This window comes from Myotis nattereri (assembly GCF_964212035.1).
Source record: "Myotis nattereri genome assembly, chromosome: 5".
NCBI lineage: Eukaryota > Metazoa > Chordata > Mammalia > Chiroptera > Vespertilionidae > Myotis > Myotis nattereri.
The window spans coordinates 106,959,592-106,976,103 of record NC_138080.1 but is presented as its reverse complement, the minus strand read 5'-3'; the positions used below and the strand labels follow the sequence as shown (position 1 = coordinate 106,976,103).

The 16,512-nt window shown below is 50.9% G+C and overlaps 1 protein-coding gene across 12 annotated transcripts; it reads left to right on the top strand.

Moving 5' to 3' along the window:
* Positions 1-3,029: 3,029 nt before the first annotated feature.
* KIAA1191 lies at positions 3,030-16,503 on the top strand. 12 transcript variants are annotated; one of them, XR_013996090.1, is made up of 9 exons: positions 3,032-3,243; positions 4,184-4,297; positions 4,554-4,639; positions 6,729-6,907; positions 10,318-10,444; positions 12,394-12,633; positions 14,560-14,666; positions 14,811-14,947; positions 15,123-16,503. XR_013996090.1 is itself a non-coding variant. In XM_081092950.1 (9 exons), exons 3-9 carry the CDS (start codon positions 4,612-4,614, stop codon positions 15,329-15,331), a joined length of 912 nt encoding a protein of 303 aa, XP_080949076.1. In that variant the 5' UTR covers positions 3,032-3,243; positions 4,184-4,297; positions 4,554-4,611; the 3' UTR covers positions 15,332-16,503. The 12 variants fall into 12 exon arrangements, 11 of the variants coding, with proteins under 11 accessions (XP_080949078.1, XP_080949076.1, XP_080949083.1 ...); XM_081092950.1 differs by having other exon boundaries at positions 12,394-12,518; XM_081092954.1 differs by lacking the exon at positions 4,554-4,639 and having other exon boundaries at positions 3,048-3,243; positions 12,394-12,518.
* The last annotated feature ends 9 nt before the right edge of the window (positions 16,504-16,512 follow it).

The following is a 16,512-nucleotide window of genomic DNA, read 5'->3' as shown; positions in this document are numbered from 1 at the left end:
TATGCATTCATTGGTTGGTTCTTCTATGTGCCCTGTCAGGGGGTCACACCCAAAACTGTGCGTATTGGGTTCCCGCTCTAACCAACTGACCTATCTGGCCAGGGCAAGTTGGTTTGCAAGGACAGTCTGACAACTGAGTCTCTAGCCCAGCATCCTTAATCTCTACAATGAAATCTTTCTCGCCCCTCACCACTAGAGGGAGACGTGGCTTCCAGTTTTTTCTTCCTTTGGAAATGTACCTGTTGTCCCAGGGATTTTAAAAAGTGGAGGGGCTGCCCTGGCTGGTGTGGCTCAGTTGGTTGAGCTTTGTCCAGTACACCAAGTAGTTGCCAGGAAGGCAGCCCATCAGTGATGTTTCTCTCTCACTGATATTTCTGGGGGGGGGGGGGGGGGGGGGAGAATGGAGGCGCTGAGGCCAAGGACAGCCAGCAGCCAACCTGTCGGGTAGATTACTCAGTCTTGGGCTTGAATTTCAACTCTGGCTTCCTGGCTGAGATACCTTTGCCAAAGTCCCCCTGAAAGTATTAGTTTCTTCAGCTGCCAATTGGGCAATGGAGACGGACAATCCCTGAGCACTGCTAGGTGGATGCCTCATCTATGATGACAAAGGGGGCCGGCTTCCAGGTAGAGCTCCCAGTCTCGAGAAATGCAAATGCCCCCTCTTGCTACCCTCCTAGTAACCCAGTTCCTGTCTGCGGAGGGGTCTGGCAGCTCTGTCTAGGGAACAGGCCTTTCTGAAGGCTTGGCCTGGCCCGAGAGGGGAGAGGTCGACAGGGAGGCAGGTGACCCCTCCCCCATGAAGTGGAAGGCAAGAGAGATCCTGGTCAATTCTAATTTTCAAGGCTCCATGTTTACTAAAGTATGAAATGCCCACGGAAGTACAAAAAGACAATTCAGGGTCAAAACTAATTTAGAAAATTAGTTTCCTCATAAGTGTATGTTGTAACTATACATAAAAAGGCAACCATATTCCCTGGTCAGCCACACGCAGGGCTCCCTGACCAGTGTCTGGCCCCGGAAAAGAACCATGCAGTCAGACCGTATAGAACTTCCCAAAGACGCTGCTGCCCTTGGGGAAGGAAGGTGGCCGTGCACAGAACTGGAAGCAGCTTGGTTAAGAACAAAACCCAGAGTCAGGAGAAGAGCACAGAAGAGGGGAGGGCGGGACTTCTAGTGCCACAAGAGAGCCCTGCAGGAGCTGAGGGCGATGTCCTGACTTTAGGCAGCTCAGAAGGTACCCTTCTTGGGTTTGTGGATTCAGTCATGACAGACTGAATCCTCCTTAACTACGCAACCAAGACACTTATTAAACTCATTTAGCCCAGCTGGAGTGGCTCAGTGGTTGAGCGTTGACCTATGGACAAGGAGGTCGGGTTTGATTCCCAGTGGAGGCACCTCAGGTTGCAGCCAATAAATGATTCTCTCTCATCATTGATATTTCTCTCTCCCCCTCCCTTCCTCTCTGAAATCAATAAAAAATAAATAAAAAAAATAAAACTAGTTTACTTGCATGGAAAGCTTTGAAGGGAGTCCAGGCTTTAGATGAGTAAGGTCCCCAATTAAAAAAAAAAATACAATACCCATTTAAAGGGGAGAACCCCATAAGATTGTGATGGTTAAAAGTTTATAGTTAGTCTATTTCTTTGTGGAAAACAGCAATTTTCGCACATGGCTACTACCTGCCTCGATCATGCCATAGTTTCAGACATCAGTACTGCAAAAGTCAGAGATAAAGTTAAGTCAGAGTCAGTAACTTCCAGGAAAGGCTTCAGTTGTCTTTTATTTGAGGATAAGAATGAAACAAGGTGATCCTGCCTTCTGGTTCGTAGAAGGCTGCAGAGTTCCCTCGCTTCTGACGGGCGTGATGTGCACTCTGTTCTGCTGATGGAGGAGGGCAAGGTGTCAGCTTTGCTTCCACGGAGGGTTAAAAGGATGGCATATACTATTTTTATTTTTTTATTTTTATTGTTTTTTAAAATATATGTTATTGATTTTTTACAGAGAGGAATGGAGAGAGATAGTCAGAAACATCGATGAGAGAGAAACATCGACCAGCCGCCTCCTGCACATCCCCCACCGGGGATGTGCCCGAAACCCAGGTACATGCCCTTGACCGGAATCGAACCTGGGACCTTTCAGTCCACAGGCCGACGCTCTATCCACTGAGCCAAACCGGTTTCGGCAAGGATGGCATATACTATTTTAAAAGTTCCGAAATAACACTTTGAACACACACACACCACATTGCAATGTAATGGTTGCTATTCACAAGCTACTTTTAAAACTTAGAAACGACTTTAATGTGTGAGGGAGTCAGGTGAGGTGGCCTGGTGATGACACTCAAGTTTAAAGTTGTCTGGAGAAAGCTTCTCAGACCTGCCAGTAGACCTGGCAAGTGTCAAATGCTGAAATATTTTTATTTTTATTTTATTTTTATTTTTATTTTACTTTATTGTTGACAGTATTACAGATGTCCCCCATTCCACCCCCTTTTGCTCTTCTCCTCCCAGCCCCTGCCCCACCCCAGGCCTTCCCCACACTATTGTCTGCGATCACTGGTTATGCATACCTGAATATGAATGCTGAAATCTAAATATGATACCTACTCCCCAGCCAACCACAGCCCTCAGAGATGAGGCTTGATGGCAAGCTTGGAACGTGGGGTAGAAACATGTCGCTTTATCATGTTTGTAAACCCTACAGGGAAAACAACTTTCTTCCTTCAAGTTGTGACATTTGAGAGGGCATCTCTTCAGGCGTCACTTTCGTTCGTGTTTTAACAGGGAAATGACATTCGGACCACCTTGTCTAGGGGAGGCGGATGGGGTTTGCCCCCTTTTTCGGTTTTGCTACCAGTATGAACCCTGACTAACCCAGTTCTTGCTGGAAGAGGGTCCCTGCTCATTGCTTCTCTTAGATTCTAATCTAAGACTTAGAAGAACAGCGGGATCTTGGGGGCCTTTCCGATCGTGGACTACAACTCCCAGCATGCCCCGAGCGCCTACCGGACCAAGTCTCGCGTAACTTGAGCGGCTCGGGAGGCTTTATCACGAAGGCGGCGGCCCAGCCGGCATCTTAGGCTCCCTGGTCGGTTCCCGAGGCTTTTGAGTCGCGATTGACACCACAACGCTCACGCCATGGCGTGGATCCCGACTGCGGCACCACCTCTGGAGAGACGCGGGTCCTCGGAGCCTGTTTAGTACCGGAGCACGGGCTGTAGGCAGCTCCGCGGCGGCCAAGCAGGTATGGAGGTGGGCCGGGCCGGGCCCTCCCGGGGGCTCCGTCCTCCGCGGGGCCAGCGGGGAGCGCCTCCCTCCCCCTCGCCCAGGCTCTGGGGTCCCGAGCGGGCCTTCCCTCTGACGCTGTTCCGCGCGGGGCCTCGCCTCTGCTTCCTCCGACCGGACGTGCCCGGGACCTCCCCCCGCCCCGCCCCGCCCTCACCTCTGAAGCCCCCACTGCCCTGCCGCCGGCTGCCAGGCCCCGGCCCACCCTCCGTGGTCTCTCCCTGCCCGCTGGGTGGGAGAGGGGCTGCGTCGGACCCGGCCCTGCCGATCCCGGAGACGTGGTCGTGCGCCCGGTGTCGGGGGCGGGGCGGAGGTGGCCGGGGCGTATCTGCTCGGAGGGCGCCCGGACCCGGGGGGTGGCCGCACTTCGGTGCCTGCGGTGCCCTTGAATGAAGAACGTACGTCGTTTGCCTCTGAGCTGCGTCGGGAGAGAGGGGCCGTGTAGCGAGTTGAAAAGCAAATAAGTCTGCTTTCTCGGGGCTTTGCGTGAACGCCCCGGCGAACGGGATGCAGCCGCCTGCCTTGCAGGTGGGCCGCTTAGCGGTGACCCAGGACAAATCACTTGCCTCCTGGTTTTCAGTTTTCTTCTTCTTGACGTTGCGGATAAACAATGCCCGCTTGGCGGGATTCTGCAAGGGTTCAAACACAAGATAAGTGTTGTATAAAAACCCATATAAATATTAGTCGGCGTTAGCAGCAAAGGATGAATTTACCCTCTGTGCTACCTCGCCCCTCGCCGTGGGGTCAAGTTATCGGCGGCACCCTGAGCCTAACTTAACTGACAACCAAACCGAACCAGACTTCTAACCCTTCTGCCGGGCGGCAGCCCCTGGATGCATAGGAGGCTGTTGGGCAGGTGCTGACGGGCCGGCCCGGTGCTCTTTGCTTGTTGTTCTTAGAACTTCTGGAATGGATGGACTCTTCCCGAGAACTTAGCTCACGTGCAGCAGCCGGAGTCCGGACCATGCTCCTCACTAACCTCTCTCTGGCCGCGTAAACATCGTTCTGCTCGGGTAAGGTGACCTTTTCACCAGGCGTAGTGTTTCTGTCCTATCATAGGTGTTAAGATCAGCCACAGGTGTGGTGAGATCGTTGCCATTATCTTTTTTTTCTTGCCTTGGCATGTTGCTCACCCATTGGCTCATTTATGTGTGTGGTTTCAGCGTTGTAAACAAGCCATAACGCGCTTTGTGTGCCTGTCAAAAGAACAGCGCTGGAGCTATTCTTTGGTGTTCACTGTAAGAAAACGCTTTTTGTTGTTCTCATTAGGTGGCAGGGACTCAGCTCTGAAATCTATATAGAAAAAGTACCCGGATCCGGTCTTACAATGGCTTCGAGACCATCAGAAGTGCCTGGTAAACTTAATTCTTTTTGGTAAAGTCAGTTCTTCTTGGTGAAATCATGTTTGGTCCTCAACGGTGCTAGCCAGAAACCACTTTTTCTGAACCACATATTGATGGTTACTCTTGGTTGCCAGTAAAGTATTTAGATTTAATAGATTGGCATCACTTAATACATTATCTTATTAACTAATTAACTACCTGGCTGGGTAGTTAATAAGATAATGAACCCAAAATCTAACTGAAAAAACAGCAGTCATTTCATGAGTCGTGGGTCTCTGTACAGCAATCATTTCTGGGTTACTGAAGTCAGTGGTCCCACCTTGGACTATTTTAGTGGGAGGGGCAGTGATTTTGTAATCAAAATTTGAATCACTCAATTTGAGGTCATCAGTGAAGTATCTCTTAGGGCTTCGGTAAAGATTAAACATAAAATATGTGAAAATGTGTCAAAGTTAGTGATGGATATGCATTTAATGCCCAGAAAATCTGTAGGATGTTTCTTAGTATTAGCTGACTTTATCATTATTTAGGAAAGCTATGGGGATGGCTGTTGGGAGAAGTCTTAAGATGTTTTTGAAATCGCTCCCAAATTCAGAGCAGTAATAGGGATCTTCCCATGTATCCCGGTATCGATCCTCTAGTTTTGACTTCATCAACTTGCATTTCTGTTTGTCTTTCATTGCTCTCGTGATTAGCATAAATTCTGCTGTGACCATCCCAGACCATCATGCTGCACTTGTCATGTGAATGCTTTGAAGTGTGGGGCGCATGGAGTGTTGCATGTAGAGTGAGCACTGGCTTAGGTCTGTGTTCTAGCCCCACCCACACTTGCTAGCTGGGTGTCACTAAGATCTGTGCCTCAGTTTCCTGAGCTGGAAAATGGGAAGGGTATCTGTTTGATGAGAATAAGGTAAGATGAGGGATGTAAGTGCCTGTTAAGGAAGGGCATTTGGTAATTATTATTGGCTTATTTTTATTGAGGTAATTTACATACCATCAAATTCACCCATTTAAAATGAATAATTTAGTGTTTTGTGTAACTGTGGCCACTATCTAATTTCAGAACATCTTCATCACTCCAAAAAGAAAACCTCATACCCATTCCTCCCCCACTCTCTAACCCCCACCAGCCCTTGGCAACCACTAATCCTCCTTCTGTTTTTAGGAATTTATTAGTAGTTATTATTGATGTTAATAGCAATAATAATAATGGTAGATACTTGGTTCCCTTGCTGTTTAAATGACGTGTCTTTGCTCGTTTTGGACTTAGTGCCACACAGGCTGATGTTTGGGAGAGTGACTGTGTAATTTTAGCAACAGGAAAATGTCACGTGAAGGCAGGATGTGGACGTTAGTTCTGCATGAAACAAACGCTCAGTGAACTTTGCTCCCTGCTGGCAGGGCTGCGGGGCGGGTGCCTGTGTCACAGCGGGGCCCTCCGCCAGTCAGGCCCGCAGATGAAGGGCAGGATCAGCTGGCAGCGCTTTGTGAGGTAGCAGGGTTGTCAGCAGTTTCTGGGCTGGCAGTGGAGCTGCTGCTTAAGTCCTGCAGAGCGCTCGGAGCGGTGGCGCTGGGCAGCGTGCTTTAACCATTTCTCGTCACGCGCTCTTGTTTTCTGCGGTGCGGTAGGGGAGGCAGAGGGTTTGCCGTCGAGCCCCAGCTGGCTGCTGGCTGTGTGAATTGGAGCAAATCACTTTACCTGTCGGCCTTGCCTCCTGTGAAATGGGAGTAAGAACGCCATAGCCTCCGGCTCGGTGAGTTGAGGGTGGTGGTAGTGCTGTGTGTGGGGCAGAGTCGGGCATAAGAGCAAAAGCTTGGGAATGAGACAGGATTGGACTTCGATGACTTACTGAAGTGTGTGACCTTGCTCAGGTCGTTTAAACCAAGTCAATGGATTAGGGCTGCTGAGTGGGTCCAGAGGAGCATCTAGGTGCCAGGCATAAAGGCAGGGGTTAGTATTACAGGTTACTTTCCTTGAATGGATTCGCTTTACAGACAAGCTTTTCTTGCTGTGTCCCAGAGTTTCCTGCCTACAGATGAGTTTAAAGCTGTTAGCGTGCTCAGTTGCTGAACCCACCCTGACAGGTGTCTCTGTTCTTAGCTCTTGAGCCTAGTGGGCCTCTAGGCAAGATGTCCCTGCCCATCGGGATGAGCCGCCGGGCATTCAGCTATGATGATGCCCTGGAGGACCCTACGCCCATGACTCCTCCTCCATCGGACATGGGCAGCCTCCCCTGGAAGCCAGTGATTCCAGAGCGCAAGTACCAGCACCTCGCCAAGGTACCTGACCCTGCCGATTGCTTCTGGCAAGCCCTACCTTGCGTTCTCCTTCCTCGGCTCCGGCACCCGCAGGGTCTGGCCGCCACCAGTTCCTGTGTGTGTTTTCTGGGCCTCAGCTGGAGTTGGTGGGCCTCTTTTTCTTTTTAATTCAAACTAGAATGGCCATGTGTTCTCCTACCCGAGACTCCTCTGTCCAAACCATCTCATTTGCCGTAGCATTAAAAATGCTAGCTCCATAGTCTGGCTCTGCATGACCCGCTCCTGTCTGCTGCTCCCCCCGTCATCTGACCATGCAAGTTACCCAAGGTTTCCTGCACTCACCAGGGCATTGGGTGCCTAGGTCTTTGCTTCCACTACTTCATTGCCTGGAGTGTTTACACCCCATCCTGTTCTCCTCCCTCTTCCCTCTGCCCCCCCCCCCCCCCCCCCACCGCCTGACAAGTGGTGTCCTTTCAGTCTTAACACAGACATCTCTTCTGCGAGGACTTTCCTCCTGATAACACTGTCACCGCGCCACTGTACCACAGGCCCCGTCACAGGCCCTACGTTACTGGCCACCTCCCATTAGCTCTGCGGGGGAGACCCGTGCCAGTTTTGTGCTCCACCTGCAGTGCCAAGCAGAGGACCTGGCGCGAAGCAGATGCCGAGTGACGGGGGGGAAACAGTTGGCTCTTTCCTGAACACGAGCTGTACTTTTTGTCATGCTCTTCCTCCTGCCGCAGATGCCTTTCCCACATAAGAGCTGCCTTCTTCCTCAGGCCTTGCTCCCACTCCCAAACACTACACGCCTCGTCCCACTGCGACCTGCTCTACAGCCCCTCCGTGCAGGCTTCGGGGGTTCTCACGTGCTCGTTGCAGGCATGTTGCCGAAGCCTGTGCTTCCTGGCTGTGGGGGCTGCCACTGTCACTTCTGCTTGGCTCTGTTGCCTGAATAAACGAGGCCTACCAAGTTCAGATGAGGCCATTTAATCTACAGCTAGTTTCACTGAACTTTGAGCTGTGTGACAGCTCAGGGCCTGACAGGAAGTACATAGTGAGCATCCAATATAATAAAAGAAAATATGCAAATAGACCAAAAGGTGGAACAACCAAACAACTGGTTGCTATGATGTGCGCTGACCACCAGGGGGCATGCGCAAAACATGGCAGGTGTAGGCCACGGTGGGATGGTGGGGCAGGTGAGGGGGGATGCCAGACCAAGGCGAGGCGCTGGTCGCTGTCATCGGGGCGAGCCTCTGGTGGTTACTGAAAATTCCTTGCTCCCGTGTGTCGCAGTCCCGCCTGGCACTCGCACCTGCTGCCAGTGACAGCCCCGCTCGCACCCGGTGCCTGGTGCCAGTCCAATTGCTTGGCACCATCAGCAGGTGCAAGTGGCTGCTGCCAGCCTTGATCACCCCTGAGGGCTTCTCCACCTCCCCCTGCTCCTAAGGGGTGATCAGGGCAGCAGCTGCCACTTGCACCCACTGACAGTGCCAGCCCCACCCGCACCTGCTGCTGGCACCGGCCCCAATTGCTCCACGCCTTCAGTGGGTGCAAGTGGGCTGGTGCCGTCAGCATGTGGGAGCGGCAGTGGCGGAGAATGGGGTTGCAGGCAGGTGGGAGGGGCTGGGCAGAGGCACAGAGGATGGGCCGAGACCCGCCCCTGTGCCCACCGCAGCCTCAAAGGCCACAGTTCCTTTCAAGGTATACGAATTTGTGCACTGGGCCCCTCGTTTACTATAACAGACCTGGTTATGAATCCTATAATGGTCTATATATTAGCAATGACCTTGGGCACAGAGCCTCACGCCTGAGTGTCTCCGCTTGAGAAATAGGAATGCTTTTGCCATGGAGGTATGGTGGGATTAAATAAAAGATGATTGAAAGATTTGACATGTATTAGGTGTTCAGGGGACACTGACTCCTGGCTCCCAGCCCAACTTGGACTCGGTAGAGCTGTATTTGATGCCTTTCTAATGGGTCCTCCTCACCCCTTCCCTTAAGCTCTCAGAACAGGGAGCTCCTTTCATCACAAGCTTCCCCTGCAGCTCTGGGGGAAATTCCCCGCCCATTATGTACCGATGTCTGACCCAGTTAGTTGCTAGGAGTAAACGTCCGTGTAGAAAGGACTGGCAGTCCTGGTGAGCCGGACCCTGGCAGCCTGCCTGCAGTGACAGCAGTGGCCTCCGGGGACTGGAGCCCCTGGTAAGCCGGGCTCTGCCAGTGCTCCCAAGGGCGGCACACCCTCCCATTTGTAAAGGCTGCTGTTTGCCAAGGCAGAGAATGGGCATCCCATTTGCTGTGGTGCCCCAGCTGGAACAGCTGCAGTTTTGAACAGCTGCTCTTAAAGGGCAGCGCAGCTGGACTCATCACATGCATTCTTTCATTCGGCCTGCCTGTCCCGCATCTTCCAAGTAAGGAAGCAGAGGGTTACGTTCTACTCCAGTGAGGTCACAGCTGAAAATTATAATCCCTGTTTTGTAACAACACACTTCATACTTCTCCCCTCCTTTCTGACTGTCTTAGTTCCTTTAGGGAAGTAGAGAACAAAGAATAAACCCAGTTTTCTCCTCCCTGCTCGTCCTGAGCATGGCATCGAGTTGGAGTAACAGAAGGTGGCGAGCTCTTGGCTCTCACATTAAAGATTAGGAGCTACCTAGAGTTTTTTTATTTTATTTATTTTAAAAAATATATTTTTATTGATTTCAGAGAGGAAGGGAGAGGGAGAGAGAGATAGAAATATCAGTGATAAGAGAGAATCATTGATCTGCTGTCTCCTGCACACCCCCTATTGGGGATCGAGCATCCAACCTGGGCATATGCCCTGACCTGGAATCGAACCCATGACCTCCTGGTTCATAGGTTGATCAACCACTAAGCCACACGGGCCTTTTTTTTGTTGTTTTGGTTTGTTTTAAAAGAACCGTTAGAGTCGCGGTCTTGGGGACCAGCAGCATCAGCATCACTTGGGAATTTGTTAGAAACATGAGTTCTTGAGGCCCCCCCTCCCCCCAGGCCTACTGTGGGGTGGGGCCTCGCGATGTTTAACAAGCCATGCAGGGCATCCTGATGCTCTGAAGTCTGTCAACACTGAGTGAATGCAGCGATGAGTTAAGCCAAAGCCAGCTTACTTACGCCTGGTACATGGTCAGTGAGCAGTAGTGGGTTCTAGCAGCCTATTGGACAGACACGGGAAGTAGGAGACGTCAGCTTCGCATTCTGGCTTTCCCACTTTTATAAATTCAAGTTATGTCTTTATCTCTTGTCACTATGGATGATATTTATCTAATCGGGAGGACACAAAAACCCTCCCTTCAAAGATTTCCTCACGTATCAGATTCAAGGTGTTTCAGTGACTTCTCCCCAAAGGGGAAAAGTTTAGGTGTGACCCGCCTGCTCTGCTCAAGTGCCTCCTTACCTCTCTTGCACAGGTGGAGGAAGGAGAAGCCAGTGTCTCCTCCCCTGCCATGACCCTGTCATCGGCCACTGACAATATGGACAAGGTCCCAGTGGTGAAGGCTAAAGCCACCCGTGTCATCATGAGTTCTCTGATCACAAGTAAGCGCTCTGCACCCTCAGAATAGAGTGGAAGAGGGCTGGGAGAGGAAGCGTGCATGGGGTTCTGCAGACACACTGCCTTAGCCTGTCCTGACTGTGCCTGACAGGTGCCAGCTCACCAGTGAAGCTCCATTGAGGTGAAGATTTGCCAAATACTAGGCATCCCAGTTGATGTAGGTGTATTCCTGCTGCTCTGCTCCTATCGTCTTGTTTGCCCAAGTCCATCAGAATGGCCTGGGGCCAGTGACTTAACTGGCAAGACTCCTAAATGAAGTGGGGAGTCTGGCTGGCAGGTGGAGGAGGGTCCCACCTGCCTTGTCTGTCTGTCTTTTTTTCTTTTTTTAATTAAGTGGTTCAAAGATGTTCCCCTTTCTGGGCCTTGAGGCAAGTTTGTTGCCTCAGCTTCTTTATTTTTAAGGATGTGTGATTTGTGGTCCTAATGAGACTGGCAACAGGGAGCTTGCATTTTTTTTTTAAAAACTTTGGTTCTGCTGTGGGAAGTTAACAGTTAATCATTAGATACTCAGTTCTGCTTGTCAGCAGCAGCCTCTGCCAGGGACAGGGCGCGTAGAGGTTCTCCTGGTTGGCTCAGTTTTGGAGTCTGAAGTCCTTGTTTCTCTGCTCTGGGAGGCATCGTTTATTCGCGCAGTTACTTGAGAACTCGCCCAAGAACCAAAAGTCCAAACTGCCTTTGGACGTCCTCTCATTCACATGGAAACTCGCCATTTGCATCAGCAACCACTGCTTGTACTGTGCAAGCTGGAGAATGTCCTGGCTGTGCTAGAAGGAGGACTCGGTCCTCTCCTCCCGGCACAGCGGCTTCCCTATGGAAGATGCGCGTCCCCAGAGCAGAGCGTCCCAGCTCCCCAGGGTGCCGCTGCCACGCAGATGCTCGGCTAATTCACTTCCACGGTGTGCATATTTTTACATGATCGCAGATGTAGTCCTACCTTTCTTTCAGTTAATACTGCCATGAACTTCTTTGGATGTTGCTCTAGTCTTAACATTGTTAAAAAATAGCCACATTCAAAGTACCGGTGTTGGTGTGCTGTGATGCATTAAATCCTTTCCCACCTTTTAAATTTTCAGGTAACTACCTGGTAAGACAGTAAAACATCTTCATACATTTAGGTTTTTTTCCTGAGCTTTTATTTCTGATAGAAATAAAATAGTTCCTGTGAGGGGGAATGACTGAGTCATAAAGGACTCTGGGCTCTGGACTTTTGGTCCACAGCTGCCACATTCCTGTGCATGGGCTGTATTAGGTCGTATCCAGAGTAAGCAAAAAACTCAGCTGTCATTCATTCCACGGGATAAATGACTTATTTACATATTCTTTTAGAGAAATTTTATGACTTTATTTGAGCCACACTGCCAGCATATGCCAGGAAGCAGGGTCTCAAATGCTGCCATAACTGACTTATTGTTTACAATATAAGTCGATCACATCTGTCTGTCTGCTGTGCCAGGAGCCATGAGGGGCACTTTGACACATGAGAAATGTTGGCTCGGTAGACCTGGACTAGTTCAAGGCACGTTCTCTGGTTTGAATTGATACCTTGGTGCCATCTAGGCAAAATGTGGCCCGTTTCTCTTTGGTGAAGGTCCTTGTGTGGGTCATGAGGGTGGTGAGCCTCTTAGGAAATTGTACGTGGAGAATGCCAGCTGGCTTCCCCATGTTGCCTTTCTAAACACAAAGGGAATGTCACAGTGTACGAATCGCAGGAAGGTAAGGAGTTTCCCTGGAGGTTTCTGTTCTTGGTGTGAGGGAAGGCTCCCTCTGGTTCTCGAACCTTCCTGTGAGGTTTGGAATTACTGCTGGTCTGGGGAAACCTCCTCGGGCGGCCCGTGTGGCCCTTGCTTCTGGGGAGAAGAGCGGATATCTGCTCTCTGCTCCCCATCTGTGAGGGAGAGCGGGTGGGCATGACTGTCATCTCCTCTGTTCCCAGAACAGACCCAGGAGAGCATTCAGCGTTTTGAGCAACAGGCAGGGCTGAGAGATGCTGGCTACACACCTCACAAGGGCCTGACCACCGAGGAGACCAAGTACCTTCGAGTGGCAGAAGCACTCCACGTAAGCTCGTTTGACAAAAACGACACCGTCATCACTCAGCGTGAGATGTGGCTGTGGTTTAGAAGTTACCAGCTCAGCGAGGTGGGGGTTGCGGGGGATGATGCCAAGAGAAGAGGTGAGGAATGTAGAGCTGTGTGAGCCCACCTGTGGTGGCACAGGGGCCCTAAGGTCCAGGGCTCTGACCCGGAAGGCTCTGCTTATCTGTCTATGAAGTGGGGGCGTCTGGTTAGGAGGGGGAGAGGAGCCTCTGTGCTCACGCGTGTGGTGTGTGTGTGTGTGTGTGTGTGAGAGAGAGAGTGTGTGAGCGTGAGCGCGTCAGGAACAGCAAAGCCAGTGTGGGTCGCTTCTTGTACCAGAGCGATGGGCGCCGAGGGGAGAGGAGCATCGGCAATGCCAGGGGCATGACACTCGCTGGAAAGAATGGCAGCTCCGTGTTTAAAAAATTAAAAGCAAGTGCAGAATTGGGAAGTTTTGCTCTTTATTCTAAAATTGGAATGAAGACTAATTTGTGGTAAGGGTAATGATGACCAAATAGTTGGGTGAATGAAATAATTTCAAATGACTTTAGCTCAAGGAACACCACTCTGTACTTAACAGTGCCTGGTGATGTCTGAGGCACTCCATCCACTTAGGTTTGTGTTTGTTAATCCTTTGAGGTAGAAACTGTTCTTCCTGTCCTATCAATACAGAGACTGGCATCCAAGTTCATGTACTTAACCCAGCCGTGGGCAAACTAAAAAAAAATAAGACTGTACCCTTTTATGTAATGATGTTTACTTTGAATTTATATTAGTTCACACAAACACTCCATCCATGCTTTTGTTCCGGCCCTCCGGTCCAGTTTAAGAATCCATTGTGGCCCTCGAGTCAAAAAGTTTGCCCACCCCTGACTTAACCCCTCACAGCATCTGAGCTCAAGTCTCCTGATGCCCTACTTCTTGGTGTTTCCCCCATATTCCAAAGTTGTCAGAGACCCTGGCTCTTGAAGGCCTCAAAGGAGGATCATGCCCACAGTGTGGAGACGGGAGAGTGAGGTGCAGCCAGCGGCCTGTGGGAGGGATGTAGGACCTGTGGACTCGCATCTCCTAATGAGCATCCCAGATGATGTTTGCACGCTGGGTATAAAACCACTGCCGTGGGGGATCAGAGTTGGGCCGGCCAGTGTGAGCTGTCAGACAGGACAGGTGCTTCCGGAGAGGGGCACGTGGGTCTCTGATTCGGAGAACTTCCCAGGATCCGTGCCTGAGTTCCAGTTGAGCCATTCGCCCTGCATAATGGCAGAGTTGACTTTGGGTCATTTTCTGCATCTTGGCCACAGCACTAGAACACGAAGCCAGCTGAGGTGCCGCTTGCGTAAGCTGCCGTGGAGTGTTTGAGGGAAGAGTGTTAGGGGGAGTGTTTGAGTGTTCAGGCAGGGGCATTGGTTTGGATGTGGTTGGGGCTCGGCATTGGCACTCCGGACATGGAGCACAGAGGCAGTCAGGGAGCCTCGACCTGGAAGAACTGGGAAGTAGACTCCCCCCGCCCCCCCCGGCAGCCGCTTGCCTGTATGTCAGCGGTATGTTTACAGTGCGGAAGGAACCAGGGTGGCTGGTTACGGGAGGAAAAGGTTCAGATGGGCAGGCACCACAGAGGAAGCAGGCAGCTGGAGGAGTAGCATGCCCAAGTCGTGGCTTAGAGAGCCTGGCGTGACGGATTGTCCGTGGCAGGAGAGACAATAAGGGAAGAGTTCAAGGCCATACTGAGAAGGCACAGAAGGCCTGCAGCTTGAGTTCTGGCTCTTGCACTTACTGGCTGGATGAGGTGGGAAAACTAAAAGCTCTAATGTGGTATTTAGTGCAGAAATACTGAAGCTGTGTTGTAGAATTAATCATTTTTTTAAAAGATAGATGTCTGTCTAGTATGACAAAATCAAAGGAATATCTGTTCTATGATCCAAAATTTTTCTGCCTATTAATGTCTTCCTTCTGCCTGAAGTTGGTGCGGACCAGGATGTTTATACCCAAACTTGGCTCACGTCTCTCCTTACCCATCTGAACAGAAACTAAAGCTACAGAGTGGAGAGGTAGCGAGGGAAGAGAAGCAGCCGGCCTCCGCCCAGTCCACCCCCAGCAGCACCCCCCACTCTTCCCCCAGGCAGAAGCCGAGGTGAGCCTGCATGTGCGGACGCGGGGCTGAAGCCTGGTTTCTGAGCGAGAAGGGGGAGCTGACCGTTCCCAGGCTTCTCGCACGAGGCACTTCTCAGGGGCTAGAAAGAGGATCTATTGGGCTGTTGTGTTCTTTCCCTGCCAGAGGCTGGTTCTCTTCGGGCTCTTCCACAGCCCTACCTGGCCCACATTTTAGCACCATGGATTCTGGGGATAAAGACAGAAACTCGGCAGATAAATGGAGCCTCTTTGGACCAAGATCCCTCCAGAAGTCTGATTCGGGTAAGCCAGGGGCATTGGTTTGGATGTGGTTGGGGCTCGGCATTGGCACTCCAGACATGGAGCACAGAGGCAGTCAGGGAGCCTTCCTCAAGAGAGAAAGTGTGTGCGGCATTTACCGTGTGCGGCAGGAGCTGCTTGCTGCTTTTGAAATCGTTTGCTCTGGTTCCTTCTGCAGGAGGCTTTGCCACCCAGCCCTACAGAGGCGCCCAGAAGCCTTCTCCAATGGAACTGATGCGCATGCAGGCCACGCGGATGGCCGACGATCCAGCCACCTTCAAGCCCCCCAAGATGGACCTCCCAGTGATGGAAGGGAAGAAACAACCGTCTCGGACCCATAATCTCAAACCCCGGGACTTGAATGTGCTCACACCCACCGGCTTCTAGAGCTTTCTCTTCCATTGACTGAATCGAGGTGTCTTGCACCCACTTCCTTATTACCCTGGTTCTGACATAGGAATGGTTTGGTTTTTGTTTTTTTAAACCTTAACCTGGGGCTAGAACTGGAGACATTATTGGTTTTTGAGAAACATTAGTGCAAAGCTGTCCTGTGTGGAAGCCATTGTGCATTGCTTTAATTTGAAGTTAGACTGAATACTCTCAGCAGTGATGTATGGAGGCCTGATCACCTATTTTTGCATTATTTAGCCTAGACAAGAACTTGATCATTGCTTACGAGGTAGATAATGCTTATGTTGTTCCCAAACCAAGACTTCTTGATTCCTTTAAAGACCAGGGTCAGCAAGGGCATGGGTAAGTCAGGGAGTAGAGGTGCTCACTGTCTAGTCTCTGGCCCTCTTGGCGGCTGGTGCTGTGTGCTCCATCCTTGTGGCTGCGGGGACCTACGATCCGTTTGAGATCTGGGCACGAAGAAAAGCCAGACTTGGCAGGGACCCTTCTCCTGCGTGGATACCGGAGCCCTCGATCTAGCTTTCGGGCAGAGCCGGCTCCTACTGTGATGCCTCCAGGGCAGTTCTGCTGGGCAGCGCTTCTCTTCACCTGTCAGCAAACACAAGTCTTGCATATCCTCTGCTGCACTTTAAAGTGAGATTAAGTTAACTCCAATTTGGTAGGAAAGTTTCTAAGGGAGAAAATGCAGCCTACTGCTTTGGTGTAGATTAATGGATGTTAAGGTTTTTAAAATAAAGATGGTGGTAACTATATGTAGATTCTAGTCCAGACATTCATGTGAAACAAGTGTCACCAGGACCTGAAACTTTTTCTAAGAGCCACATGGAAGGATGGAAAAAGGTTCTACATGCAACCGTTGCCCCCAAACGGGCCTCAGACCTGTGTGAGCACAGAGCGTGCTGGGGACAGGAGCCAGGGAAAGCACCTGCTCATCCTCCACCGCGGCCGTGGGCGGTCCTTGTCCTGAACTGTCTCAGACTCTGCTGTTCTTGCTTCGGAGGGGTCGTGTCTACATAGGGAGCTGGGCTGAGCCTTCCCCAGAGAGGCCTGCATCTCAAAGGATGAGAACAATTAATTTATTTGTGTCTTCTGTTAAGCTCGTATCTCTTACTTGTTTTGACAATAAAATTCCTTACTACTTTCTCAAATGTGCATAG